Source organism: Macrobrachium nipponense, chromosome 12 (assembly GCF_015104395.2).
Source record: "Macrobrachium nipponense isolate FS-2020 chromosome 12, ASM1510439v2, whole genome shotgun sequence".
Classification (NCBI taxonomy): Eukaryota; Metazoa; Arthropoda; class Malacostraca; order Decapoda; family Palaemonidae; genus Macrobrachium; species Macrobrachium nipponense.
In genome coordinates this window covers 78,228,683-78,244,125 of record NC_087205.1, presented here as the reverse complement: position 1 = coordinate 78,244,125, position 15,443 = coordinate 78,228,683, and the positions used below count along the sequence as shown (strand labels likewise).

General features: G+C 37.9%; 1 protein-coding gene across 1 annotated transcript in view; it reads left to right on the top strand.

Moving 5' to 3' along the window:
• The first annotated feature begins 2,303 nt into the window (after positions 1-2,303).
• LOC135224611 (mucin-2-like) overlaps positions 2,304-15,443 on the top strand; it is a 122,275-nt gene continuing 109,135 nt past the window's right edge. The window contains 1 exon segment of the mRNA XM_064263783.1: positions 2,304-2,456. Within this exon segment, the coding sequence (XP_064119853.1) occupies positions 2,321-2,456 (136 nt within the window). The 5' untranslated portion in view covers positions 2,304-2,320.

Here is a 15,443-nt window from a genome sequence, read left to right as displayed (position 1 = left end):
AACCACGTATTTAACTACATATGCATTGAATCATGGCATGTACCAATCCAGACTTAACTGCAGCTTCATCTACTTCCTGACCAAGACCTGCTTATAATGTGTACAGCATGTTGAGCTCATTGGGGATGAGTATTGAATGCATCTCATCACTGCTGGCAAAATAGGGAGGTGGACAGTGTCAAATTACCGTCATGGGGGGCAGCCGGACCAGCAATAATTCATTGCATAATCAATTAGGTATTTGTATATCTGGTACCTACCCTCCTTTTCTCTCTGTAGCCGAGTGGATTAGGCGTCAACCCACTGCTTCAGTAGTCAGTGGCCATCTCCTTAGGGTGGAAGTATGTCAATATATATATATATATATATATATATATATATATATATATATATATAATATATATATTATTTATTTATAATTAAAGGAGCCCATAAAAACACCAAAATATAGAGAGAAAAATACTATATTTCAGAGACTGCTGTCTCCCTCTTCAGGTAGATGAATAAGAAAAGTTACAGAAAAGGTGGTATTTATACCAAGAGGTCCATCCACAGGTAAGCCAATTTAGGTCACTCCCACTGATAATCTTCCTTTAATCTTCTGAAGCGTTGGTTGAATTAAAACCTTGTTGATGATATCTGAATCCCATGCTCCTTTTGAGATGTTCATTACCTGCCTCTGTTTAATCAAGGCTGATTCCATCATTTGACTCTTGTACCGGCAGTTGCTGCTATAAATTATATGTGACAAATTCCAGTTTATTCTATGGTTATGTTCATTTATATGGTTGAAAATAGCTGAGTTCTGTTGTCCATACCTAACTGACCATTTATGTTGTATTAATCTCTGGGGAAGTGATTTTCCTGTAAATCCGATATAAGATTGGTCACAGTCCAAGCATGGGATTTCGTAAACGCCTGTGTCCTTGGGGGATGTCTTTTGTTGGACGTTAATCAGGGATTTGGCTAAGGTGTTTAGGTAAGTAAATGTAAAAGGATTAGATTTTCCGATGGTTTGGGTCACCGTCTTAATCCTGTCCAGGTGTGGAATTTTTATTTTATTGTTGGGTGTGTCTCTGGTCTTGTCTTTAGGGGGTCGGTAGAAAATTATGTTTGCTTTGTGAATTGCTTTCTCATTTATATGGTCAGGATACCTTCAAGACGAAAGTTGCTTACAAATTAGTTCAAATTCTTTTTCCAGGAAATCTGGGGAACAAATTCGTAGGGCTCATAAGAATAGGTTACTGGCTACGCCTATCTTGATATGAATGTCATGATAGCTGAAGTAGTAAATGTATGAAAGTGAGAATGTTGGTTTTCTGTATATGGTAAATTTGTATTCTGTCGTGTCTCTGATTATTAAAACATCAAGAAAAGGAATTTTGCTGTGTGTTTCCCATTCAACTTTAAATTTGATGCAGGGCACTAATGCGTTTAATTTTGAAAGGAATTCATTAAAATTGCCCCATATATTATCCCAAAATATCATCAACATATCTCATCCACAGCATGTTTTTGGGTTTTATTGCATTTATTGTAGTCTCAAAGTATTCCATGTACAAATTGGCTAAAACAAGACTTAAAGGACTACCCAAACTAGAATGATTCCCCGAATGAAAATACGTTGTTAGATACACATAATTCAACTAACTTTATTATTTTGTCAAGCGCCAATGGGAAATGAGCTGAATAGGGAGATAATTTTTCCCTCAAAAACTGAAGAACGTCTTTTACTGATACTTTTGTGAATAGGGAATCTATGTCAAGGCTTTAAAGTTTTATGTTGTGAAGTGATTTATGTGCTTCTCTGAATTTGTGACAAAAATCTTCCGAATGTTTAATGTGACTGGGAGCAAAAGTGCCTAAAAAGGGGGAAAGGATGCCAGCTAACCATTTAGAAATTTTGTAATTGAAAGCTCCGGCACATGAAATGATGGGTCTGAATGGAAGATTGTCTTTGTGAGTTTTGGAAAAGCCATAAAAGTTGGGTAGTTTAGGATTAATTACTTTAAATTTCTCTAATAGTTCAATGCTCTTTTTGTCATGGCCAATGAATCTTACATTCCGAAAAAAATCTGTGGAGACGTTTTGGAGGGGATTTTTCCCCTCCAAAACATCCCCACAGAATTTTTTTGGATACGCTTGTTGCTAGAAAGCCTGAAGATCCAAGTTCAAAGAAATTTCTGAATAAATTGTGATGTCTGCGTGCGTATGTGAATATATACATAAGGTTATGCCCATGCAAACATACACACATTCATATAAGTAAATCTCATGTCTAATGCTTATTTCTTCTCTTGCAGCGGAAGGAGAGTCTGGAATGGGATACCCTGTCCTCGTGTACATCCACGGAGAATCCTACGAGTGGAACAGTGGCAATCCCTACGATGGGTCCGTCCTAGCATCCTATGGCAGGGTGGTCGTGGTCACTGTCAATTTTCGCCTTGGTGTCCTAGGTAAGCTGAGTTTTCAAGGTTTTATTTTTATTTTTACATTTGCAGTAGGCGAAATTTTAAGGTACTTGGGTTGTCCGTATTATAAGGTTCTCAACGAGCTGCAGTCGCAAGGAACTCTGTTACGCGGGATCCGGCGACACTGGCGCGTAGCTTGGTCCCCCCTCTCCCAGTCCCCCTCCCCTCTGCGAGCTGTCTTTGACGCTCAGCCTTGGCTTGGTAGCCGATAGAGATGGAGCCCCCACTAGCTTCTCCCCCCAGGTGCGAATTACGCTCTGTGATTCTTTTTTTGTGAGCAAAAAACACTGCACTGGTGGACGTTCATTCCCAACTGTGTGAAATCTACGGAGAAAAGTGTATGAGTGTTCAACACGTGCGCATATGGTGCAGAGAATTCGAAGACGGACGTACAGACGTCCATAACGCATTTCAGAACCGGAGAGGAGCTGAAAGAAGAGGTTTTAAGCTACCTTTGCGGAGCGGCGGGAGAGTTCTACGATTCAGGCATAAAGAAGATGGTACACTGCATGCAAAAATGCATTGATCTCAACGGCGATTATATCGAAAACTAGGAAGAAGTCTAAGCTTTCCAAAATTGTATTATTCAATGCCAATAATCATGTTTTTCATTATGAAAAAATCTTTGGGAACCTTCTTTTTTTACGGACAACCCTCTTATTAAGATAAGTGATATCTCTTTTTAGAGGTGGTTATGGTAAGTTGGGGTCTTGTAATCCTTGGAAGAAATTGGCGCCTTTTGAGGTTAAAAGTTGAGTTTGGGTTTTTAGGTTTACAGGATAAGTTTCGAGTTTTTATGTTTTCAGGTTGTCTCTACTACTGTATGGTGGAAGTACTTTGTTCCTCATGGATTCTAGCTTTTAATTTTTTATTCTTCTATCTACTGGGGTAAATGAAGATGCAGTATCGGTAAATCTATAATATGTACGATTTTCGTTATAATTATTAACTTTTTATACGCATAGCAGTTTCGATTAATATACTTTTACGTTCGTATTACAATCTTGAGTTATCAGATTTCCTCCAAAGCTTATCTTTAGCATTGTCTAGTCTTCCATTAAGACCAGATGTTAACACCTATGACAGCTTTTCAAATTTGGAAAAAGTAGCTGGTATGGCTTACTATTTCCATAGCCAAATCCTGAAAGCTGGAATGCTCAGTTATTTGATGTCAAATGTCTTACAGAAATATTTTTTGAACAGAAATAATTTTTGAAGGATTCCATTGCATCCTAAAAGATAAAATGGGTGAGTACTGTTTAGATTTAGTTTGACTTTCCAATGAGACATATTTCATGGACGAAAAAATTATAGGAAACAGTATCAAACAAGTAAGAGATACACCGAAGTTTCTTCGACGCAATCGAGTTTTCTGTGCGTATAATGTTGTATGAAACACTCAGCCACACCCCATTCAATTCTCAGCTGCGGTCCATGAAACTTTCAGCCGCGGCACAGTGGTGGCATATGTTGTTGACACCTTTAGCGGTGCCAGACGGACGATCATGGATAACTTTAACCTTAAATCAAATAAAAACAACTGAGGTTAGAGTGTTGCAATTTGGTTTGTTTGATGTTTGGTGGAGAGATGATCAGCATACCAATTTACAGTCCTGTAGCCTCATTAGTTTGTAAGATCCGAGGACGGACAGAAAAGTGCGAACGGACTGACAAATAGTCATCTCAATAGTTGTCTGTGAGAGGAGTGGTGAATGGAATACTGTGCCGAAACCAATGAGAGTTCAACCCTGCAAATGACCATTATGCAATTCAGTCCAACAATTGCGGCTCTGGAGCATCCAGTGAATGGCTCTCCTCCCTTTCTCTCTTTCCTTTCTTTCTTTCTTTCCTGCTTCCCGCATCCCACATTCTTTTTAATTGCAATTCAGTAATCGGGAAAAATTAGGAACCAGCAACCGGCTCATTTAGCAATCCTTTGAGCCAATCACGAAGTCAGAGCATCGACTAATGATTTTGATTGGGCAACCGAATCACAGGCTCGAATCGCCAAATGAACCCATTTGCGATTCCCTGATCACAAAAACCCAGCAAATGATTTTGGTAGCACAGCATCTGATGAGTGAGTGGTTCCCTTTCGGTTGGTTTGTCAACGTCCGTCTGTGCGTTGGTGAAGTGATTTCGTCTACGCTAAGTGGTTTTATTCCTCCTACTGCAACTCGAGCCTTGAGTTTGTAACTCCCAGTGTTGCGATTGGAGATGAATGAGACTTCAAACGCTGCTTCGGGATGGAAGTTCGAGAAATTCACGAGGCGGAACCAAAAGTTCTGGGTTTAGTTCATTAGGATTTTTTCCCTCAAATCCCAGCACCAGAAATTTAGCCTGTATTAGGCTAGTGAATATAGAGCGGTTCTCTCTCTCTCTCTCTCTCTCTCTCTCTCTCTCTCTCTTTCTCTCTCTCCCGCATCCAATTAATCATAGTTGCCTTGTAGCAGTGCATTTGGTAAAGTTTATCAAATATTCTCACATAATTTTTTTTATCTTGTTTGTATGTCTTTATGTATTTTTAATTTAGTTGTTCACAACTATTTTCCCTTTTTCACAGTAGCTATTTTCACAGAGAAGCATAATTTTTAACGATTTTCAAACACTTTTAGAGTTTCGTTGGCTCATTACTTTTAAAAGAAAATACTATGAAATGGGTTTGTAATAAGTGTAACATTTTATCCCTATTTTTCTTTGGCCATTGATTCAATTCACAGCTCTCATAGTTATTCCCATTGAGTCATGTAACTAGTTCCTCCACCCTTTTATTTTTAAAATATGTAAAAGAAGATTTAATTAATTAGCTACCATTTCACTCTGTGGTTAACGACATTGTGAAGAGTATATATAAAACTATTTCTTCCTCATAGTTTCTTTTCCATTGAGAGTTTATAGATTTCCCCGAAGTTTCCTCATCGATTGAGGTGATTATGGTCCATTTTTGTCTGATCTTTCAATTTTCGGGGAAGTCCCAGTATGCAAATGGGGGTGCTTCATTCCTGTAAGAATTTGCATTTTCATTCGTTTGATCGTCTTGATGACAATCAGGTTAGGAGGAGGGAAACTTGGGGGAGGGGTAAGGAAGTTCTTGATGGGCTGGGGAATTTGGGAAGGTTGATAAATCTGGGGAGGGGCTTAGAGAATCTGGGGAGCAATGAGGTACTTGGTAACTGACTCTTTGGTCTTATTCTACTTTTGTTTCCACAGAATTCTGAAGCCCATCACGGTCACATCATAAGTTTTGCTAAAAGAATCTCAGTGACACTAAAGAGAACTCTCTGATTACTGCTGAACTCATGTTGTAGAATGCGTAAAAAAATTATCTTCGTACTTTTTACAAGACATTTTCTTTAACGCTTGGAATTTCTTTATTCCAGATATAGGCAATGAGTTTTGCTCTTTTTTTAAAAAGCTGGCACCTTGAATCGGCTCTCCTCGTCCCAGAGGAAAGGGTGAGGGGTAATTTGTGTAACCCATCATCACCAGTGGCAACGAATTCGGTATTGGTATGAAAAGAATTGAATTCTTCCATCTGAAAAGACATTTAACGGTGTATATAGTATAAAGATTCCTTCGAAAGGATTGGCAATAAGACAGTGTCTTGTTCTGTCATGACCTGTAGCAGTTTAGTTCCTAGGGACCCTAAATTCTGAAGTTTTCTGTAGCTTAAGAAAATGTATAAAACTGTGATTGTCACGTTTACTTTAATTCGAATGTCGCAATATTCTCAACAATTGATTACATTTTAAACTTGTTCCGTTTTCTTAATGTCGAAGATTAAACCATAATTTTTTGAAAAAGTTAAGTTAAGTATATCTTAGTTTTACCAGACCACTGAGCTGAATAACAGCTCTCTTAGGGCTGGCCCGAAGGATTAGATATATTTTTACGTGAAGTGGTTACCTAGCAACGGGACATACAGCTTATTGTGGGATCTGAACCACATTGTATCGAGAAATGAATTTCTATCACCAGAAACAAATTCCTCTGGTTCCGCGTTGGCCGAGCCACAGATATAAAAGCCTAGATGCCGCATCGGCCGCGAGCTGAATAGGCTGGCGCACGTCATCAGGTCCGCCATCTTGGCGCGGTAATTCAAACAATGCAGCAGGCTGCAGTATATGACGTTTTTTCGCCACTATTCGCTTAATATTTCACGGATTTTCTTGTGTGATGGCTCCTTACAAAGCTTACACTATTCCCTACAAAGATCCAATAAAATAAAGTTGTTCCTTATTGTTTGAAAGTTAACTTGCAATGACTTTGTTTTAGCTGGTAGGAGGAAGGGGGTCTAGTTGTACAGAAATGTTAATATTTACCCATAACTATTGCTGTAAACAATAATTTGAAATGCTGTGATAAGACAGATTACTAAAGTAGGCCAACAGCTATGGATCTGTGCAACTTAAGTAAAATCTTTGTCTCTCGAAGTGCTCTGTTAAAAATTCCCCCAATATAATTTTTGGCACAGGCCTACAAGTTTAGGTCATAAAACTGTAGGGTTGGGCCTTAAATAAACTACAGAAGGCCCTAGAATAACTAGGATTTCTGTGTTATCTAGCCTTTGCATCTCTGCCTGCTCCTTTGACCCTTTGGCCTTTGGTGGTGGTGTTCTTCCAATTTTTTGGAACGGGATGCTCCTCAGTGAATTCTGACCTCTAGACCTGGCTTTGGAAAATTTAGGGGGAGATCAAGAGACCTCGTCTAGTGGCAAAAGTGACCTATCTCTAGACCTAATTTCATATGGTGAAATAATTATATAGAACTTAAATTTTTCACAAAACTATCTTTAATTTGCTCAGACTAGGATATATCATTATGGCAAGCATTAACAGTTCAGTATAGCTCATCTCTAGACCTGTGTTGTCAAGGACCCATCAATTATTATACCTTATTTGGGATAAGGGCCTGGGCCATCTCTATATTTTTACCCTTCCAGAAGGGGACCCATCTCTAGACCAAAATTGCCAAAATGAGCCAATCCTGACGAGCACCCCCGTATACCCGGTCATAGTAACCCCCCCCCCCCCCCCCCCCCCCCCCCCCCTCCCCCCCCCTCCTAAGCCTTTCAGCCTAGGCCACAATCATAAGGCCAGTCTAATTTTTTTTCAGCTAACTGTTCATTGGTTTGGTCAGGCATGTAAATTTAAAGCTATGGGTGGCCTTATGTGTCATTAAGCCTATACTTTGAAGTAACAACTCTCAAAATGTATTGCACAGTGATTTATTTTCATGATATTTGTTCTTACATTGAATGTATATATAACATTTATTGTACATCTGTGCATTTATTTATAAATATTCCCAGCAGTTTAAACAAGTTTTTTTTTTCATTGCTGTTTCCAACAGTTTAATGATACTACATTGTAATGAAAGTGTGAAACTTAAACTTTAACATGATAGACAGATAGAACTGAGCAGAAAATATTCTAAAACCGCTCTGTATTATTGCTTGTATTACTTCTACAAGAAATATAAAGAATCAGAGACCCTAGCAGATGGACAGACTTCATTCTGTATGACAACCCTAGTTTTCTATCAGAACAGGAAAGATAACCCGGGATTAACCATAACTACTTTTGCAACATTCAATTGCATTGCAGAGATAGGGCTGTTGCTGCTGTTCCCGACAAAAAATGAGATTGTGTACATACTACAATAAACTTACTTATGAAATGTGATGCCCTGCTCTCGGCTACGTAAATTTCGTATGTTGTTGCAGCCAAATGCTGCACAATATTGAGGCATTTTAGAAAAAACCACGTCTGAAACCACCTGTTTAGGATTACCGCGCCAAGATGGCGGACCTGATGACGTATGTCCGGCCGGCCGATGCGGCATCTAGGCTTTTATATCTGTGGGCCGAGCCGGGAATCGAACTTCGGACCACCGGAATGGTAGCACTCGGCCAAAGTGGGACTCTATCATTTTTTGAAGCGACTTGTCTTTAGTTCTTGGATGTTTTCAGATACAAGGTTTTAGTAATAAAATTTTTAGCGTTGCTTTAAATGCTCTAATTGTTTTGTAAAATCTTACGGTTTAACACCTATATCATTTTTTTTTATTATTTCAATGTACCTTCTCTCTTTGTTTAATATAAATTTGTTTATCTTCGTCATGTGGAGTGCGTTTTTGCTCATGATCTGACATTTCTGACGTATATTTTCCTTTTTTTCAAGTCCCGTCAAGCATGAGTCTTGCCGTGAGAACCTCGAGAGTAAGATATGATTTTTTAAGTATTAAACTGTTTCCTGGATGCTAAGGCCCTTCCTGTCTATTGCTCTTTCCCCTCTATCTGCCTACTCGTCTCCAGTTCTTCATCTCGTCCGTCCTAACAATCCTGAATTATACACTTTTTCATCATCTTATCGTCTTCCATTCTTCCTTGAAGACCAAAACCATTTCAAGAGACATTGTTTCATACTTGTTAACCTTTTTCACTTCTCTCCACTCCTATCACCATTTCACTTCTGCTTACTACAGAAAATATACTACAAACATAAACAGTTCACCTCTTTGATTTCTATTTACCCTCATAAACTTCTTTTGCGCACAATTCCAACTCTCGCTAGTTTTCAAGTTCCTCTTTCTTATCCCCAATCATTGATTGATTAATCACCGGCCTTCATCATTTCATTTTCTTATCCAGCAACGTTGCGGCTAAATTTATTATATTTCTCTGCCTTCCCGCATATCTCCATTCAAAACACACTTGTAAAACCCTTTTCATACCGAACAGTCACTCTTTCATCCACATAGTTATATGCAAACTTTGTTTGCATCATGCAGTTTTTAAGTCACTAGGTACTACTTAGATTTTATACCATTCCTTGTCAACACCCTACAGATTACCTCTCAGTCTACAACTTGAATTTTTTATCATTCATTGTCAACACCCCTACAGATTACCTTTCTTTCAGTCCACAACTTGAATATTATATCGTCCATTGTCAACACCCTGCAAATGACCTTTCAGTCTACAACTTGAATTTTATAACATCCATTGTCAACACCTTTCAGTCTACAACTTGAATTTTATATCATTCGTTGTCAACACTGCAGATTACCTTTCAGTCTACAACTTGAATTTTATAACATCCATTGTCAACACTGAAGATTACCCTTCAGTCTACAACTTGAATTTTATAACATCCATTGTCAACACTGTAGATTACCTTTCACTCTACAACTTGAATTTTATATCATTCGTTGTCAACACTGCAGATTACCTTTCAGTCTACAACTTGAATTTTATAACATCCATTGTTAACACTGCAGATTACCTTTCAGTCTACAACTTGAATTTTATAACATCCATTGTCAACACTGAAGATTACCTTTCAGTCTACAACTTGAATTTTATAACATCCATTGTCAACACTGAAGATTACCTTTCAGTCTACAACTTGAATTTTATATCATTCGTTGTCAACACTGCAGATTACCTTTCAGTCTACAACTTGAATTTTATATCATTCATTGTCAACACTGCAGATTACCTTTCAGTCTATAACTTGAATTTTATATCATTCATTGTCAACACTGCAGATTACCTTTCAGTCTACAACTTGAATTTTATATCATTCATTGTCAACCCTCTGAAGATTACCTTTCACTCTACAACTTGAATTTTATATCATTCATTGTCAACACCTAGCAGATTACCTTTCAGTCTACAACTTGAATTTTATATCATTCTTTCTTAACACCCTGCAGATTACTTTTCATCCTACAACTTTCATTTTATACCATTCATTGTCACCACCCCACACATTACCTTTCAGTCTACAACTTGAGTTCTATAACATGCATTGTCAACACCCTACATATTACTTTTCAGTCCAATATATCATGTGTTTTTCTGGGGTCCATGTATACCTTAGATTGTATCTGTCCTAAATTTGCAAACCTCTGACATAATAATGTTTCCGAACTAACTCTTCAACCCAACACCCTCATACTTGCCTAAACATACACAGTTCTTCCTCTGCCAATCCTCAGTTCCTATAATCTCATCTTCTCAATCATTTTTACCTAACACCGCCCCTGGGACAGTAGGGTCTAGCAACCTCACCCCTACTGTGCCAGGGGTTGTGTTAGGTATATATATATATATATATATACATATATATATATATATATATATATATATATATATGTGTGTGTGTGTGTGTGTGGTGTGTGTGTGTGTGTGTGTGTGTTTATACATACACACAAACACACGCATATATACACATACATACATTCAGACACATTGTTATTCAGAGTATGTCATTTAATTTGATTAATTTCCAACCTGATCCTTTCCAAGACCCAAGTTTACTGCTCATTACTTGAAGTTTAACAGGCTGTTTAGGATTCCATCAGGAGACGTGGCCATGCAATAGGACCACGGTGTCAAAGTAGATCTCATTCCTTCATCCCAAGATTTCTGAAAGGGGTAGTCTTTGAAACTTGGTCAATTGAAAAATTAAAGGATTAAGAAAATCTTAGAAGAAACTGTGATTTTAGGGCGCCGAAACTGTGATTTTAGGGCGCCTTTCCAATATCTCATATTCATAATGTAATTGAACAGCGTATAGTATTCAGTGTGCTCTGTATTCATTTTCTTTTATATTCTTAATAGTGGAAATGGTGTGAGTTCGTAGGACTTGCTTCACCCAACACTGTTAATCACTAAGAAATCCATTGTGTACATGTTTGAAAAAAATAAGAGACATTAAGATAGTTTAATGGATAACTCGTTTCTAATTTTTTATCTGCCATCTTTTTCTTTCCTGCAACTAGTCACTTCATTTCACGCAATGAGCACTTCACTTTTTAGCAGGAGTCAGTTTCTTTTTTTTAGTGCACTTGGTAAGCTCATATGACGGCCCACGTATTCTTAACGCAAAATTCCAGTTTTTTTAACTATTTTTAATATTCCCATTTCAAATAAAAAAAAAATGCATGCATATTGAAAACGAGAGAATCAAATTCAAACATATACGTGAGGAATTCCTTAGACGCTTTATTGACTCTTACGAAGAGCAACAGACGTAAATTTTGCTGTTTAACTTTAACCCTTCGTCAGGTAGGGTTGCTGGTTCATTTCGAATGATATAAGGATTTATTTTATTGACTGACATATATGTTTGCATTAAACTCTAAATAGCAAATCCGAAATAATAGCATTTGCTGTTTTATTTGATGCTGTGTTTTAGAACCACATAAAATATTTTGTTGTTTGGCTTTTATCCATACAGAGGAAGGATTGCTGGTTCATTTCGAATAATATTAGGATTTATTTTATTGACTGACATTTTATTTGATAGTGTATTCTAGAATCACATGACTCTTCCGGAAAGGGGGGAGGGGGAGAGGTCGATGGTGGGAGGGTTCGAACGAAATTCACCCCCCCCCCCCCAATTTTCTGGAAGTCCATATTTTCAAGTATTTCATCTAGTATATACCTATACATGCAATGACATTTATAGAGGAAAAGGTCCATTTATATATACATATATATGTATATATACTGTACTATTTTACATATATATATATATATATGTGTGTGTGTATGTGGTACAGGCAGTCCCCGGGTTACAACAGGGGTTCCGTTCTTGAGACGCGTCGTAAGCCGAAAATCGTCGTAAGCCGGAACATTGTCAAAAATCCTAAGAAAACCTTACTTTTAATGCTTTAGGTGCATTCAAAACTATGTAAACTGCATTCTTATTGCATTTTTCATCAAAAAAAACCTTTAAATATTGATTATTTTGCATTTTTGGTGTCATATTTCATCTGCCAGATCAGCATTTGTTGGCGTCGTAACTCTGGAACATGCGTCGTAACCCTGGAAATAATTTCTGATGAATATAATTGAAAAGCGTCGTAACCTCGGAACGTCGTAGGCTGAGACCATCGTAACCTGGGGACTGCCTGTATATATATACACTGTACTATTTCTAATGCCCTTATAAAATATTTGGAATAGTGAATGAGACTTTACTGTTCTTTTTGACGAATTCCACTGGTTATCTATATCCCTTCAGAGCCAGTTGCATGGTTTCATCCCTCTCAAGTGATCTTACTTTCAGGCAACACCCATTCTTGTAATCCATCAAAAACTTCTCCCCACTGCTATCAAAGCCAGTTTTGATGTTCGTTCATAATTATAATTAGCCAATGTATCTTCGAGACAGTGAATTTCGTCTTGGGTAAAATATTCCCAAGCCAAATATCCCTTTGGAACCGGTTTTACTGACGACTTCAAATGATCCGAAATGCATTTCAGTTCAGTAATTGTGTCTCTGCAGCATCTAATCAACGGATCTCCTTCTCCTCTCTTTCTTTCTCTCTCGCCCCCCCCCCCCCCCCCCCAACCCCCCCCCCCCCCACTAATCACATTCTTTTCATTTCAATTCAGCAGTCGGTAAAAATCAGGAACCAGCTGCCGGCTCATTTACCAATCCTTTGAGCCAATCATGAAGTCAGAGCATCGACTAATGATCTGGATTGGGCAACCAAATCAGGGGCTCCAATCGCCATACGGAAGCATTTGCGATTCCGTGAAAACGAGAGCTCTGGCAAATGATGATATTAACACGGCATTAGTGTTTTTGCCCTGCTGTCTGTCTGTCTGTCTGTGCTTTGACCTCTTCGCGTGTGGGCTGATAACTTCCATTCATCCAAATGCATCCCAAGACGAGTTTACAACTCCCAGTCATGCATTTTGACCAGAGAGAGAGAGAGAGAGAGAGAGAGAGAGAGAGAGAGAGAGAGAGAGCTCAAAAGCTGTTTCCGGGTAGAACTTAGAGAAATTCACTGGTAGAATTTAATTATTGATTCTGTGAAATATATTTTTATTAATACCGAGAAGTTAGCATGTGATTGCAGACGAATAAATTTGAAACTCTCCTCTCTCTCTCTCTCTCTCTCTCTCTCTCTCTCTCTCTCTCTCTCTCTCTCTCTCTCTCATTAAGTCATCCCGTTAGATCCATGTCAGTTAAATTTACTTTTCTAGCTGGAGAGTTTTACCAAAGCTCCCACGCATATGTTTGTCATTAGAGTGAGTTCAATATATTTACTCTTGAGCAAGGCAGGTAGCGGCGGTGTTTATTTATTCATTAATTATTCTTCATGGGTGTTGGGTAATTTTCACTGACAGACCGACTTTGATACGCTGTAAGTCAAATACACAATATTAGAGACTTACTTTACTCCTTTCTCTCGTATAACTCAAATAAGTGGAAGATTTTTAGCTTAAGCTAATATTCTCATGTTTTATTTTTTCGTACACTCTTATGCAGAGGACAACTCCGATGGTAATATAAATTTTGTCAAAGAGAATTTTTACAAAATGGTATCCTCCGAATTTTTCGGACTGAAAGATTCAGATAATTATCCAAACAGCGTAAAAGGTTTTCCTTTGATTTGATAAAAATTTTGGGGAAAATGGCCTACGTAACTATTTCCTCTGCATTCTTCCTTCTTTCCATTCTTTATAAATTTCCCTGAAGCTTCCTCATGAATAGGGGTAATCATGGTCCATTTCCGTCCGATCTTTCAATTTTCGAGGAAGTCTCAGTATGCAAATGGGGTGCTTCATCCCTGTAAGCGTTTTCGTTTTCATTCGTGTGACCTTTTTGATGACAATTAGGTCAGGAGTATGGGAATCCGGGAAGTATATTCCCCAACTGTAACCGGGTACCAGACCCTTCCCTAAACATAGAATCGTCTAGAAAAATATCTCATTATGTTTCCCACACCCAAATTTCTTGTGGGTCACTAGTCTGAAACAACCTAACCTAACAAAGGGGGATGGCAGAAAAACCGGGGCTGGGACAATACTCTAGTAGATTCACATCAGCCGTCCATTTGATGTCTAAGCCAGTCCCTTACGACGCTCCTGATTGGCTGTTGATAAGCCAATCACAGGGCTGGAAACTCTCAGTCTCTCTCGAGAGTTCACATAGGCCGGATGTATGTTCCATCTCTCCTGAGGGATACGTCTTTCAGGAGAGGTGGAACATAGATCCTACCCATGCGAACTCTCGAGAGGGATTGAGAGTTTCCAGCCCTGTGATTGGCTTATCAACAGCCAATCAGGAGCGTCGTAAGGGACTGGCCGAGACATCAAATGCACGGTTGATGTGAATCTACAATAGTATACATCTCGGGAATTTGCAGCCTGGAACGGGTCGGAATTAGTTAATGGAGTCCGCAATTTAGGGAAAAGGCGTTATTCGTTAAATTTGCTTAAATGGGTAATTCAACCTGATTCCCTAATTACCTTCTTGGAGGATTTTTTTTCGCTTGTTTGAAGTTCATCTTTTTTTAAACAAGCCATCTTCATGAGTATCAGAAATATTTCAAGATATTTGTTCATTGCAGAACTCTTGTGAAAATATAGACAAAATTATGTCTAGATAATACGTGTGTGTGTAAATATACATTTCTGACTCCCATCGCAAACACGTGCTCATGTTTTAATAATTTTCATTTCTATACATATATATATATATATATATATATATATATATATATATATATATATATATATATAGATATATATATTCATTTGATAAGCTCTAATACACACACATATATCTAATATTTATTTATTTATTTATTTTTATTTCTCCATCTCAGCAGGCGTTTAACCGGTAATGAGTCGCAGTTTTGTTATGAAATGCGAGTTGTCCCACATTATAAGGGCTCTTGAAACCTCAGTTGCAAAATCAAAATGCTGGGATGGGTATATTTCGAATAATTCTGAGTTCATGATATCTATTATGTATATTAATTGTAATCCTTCTTTTGCCTCCTTTTTCTTGAAAATTAAAAAGAAATTGAGGGACCTCAATGAGACTGAAGGACTAAACAATTTATTTCTAATTTTTACCTTTTTTTAAGTCCTAGTTTTTATTAATATGGAAACCTTGCTGCAGACTCCCCAAAAAAGCTTTATTATGAAGAGTAGCCCAG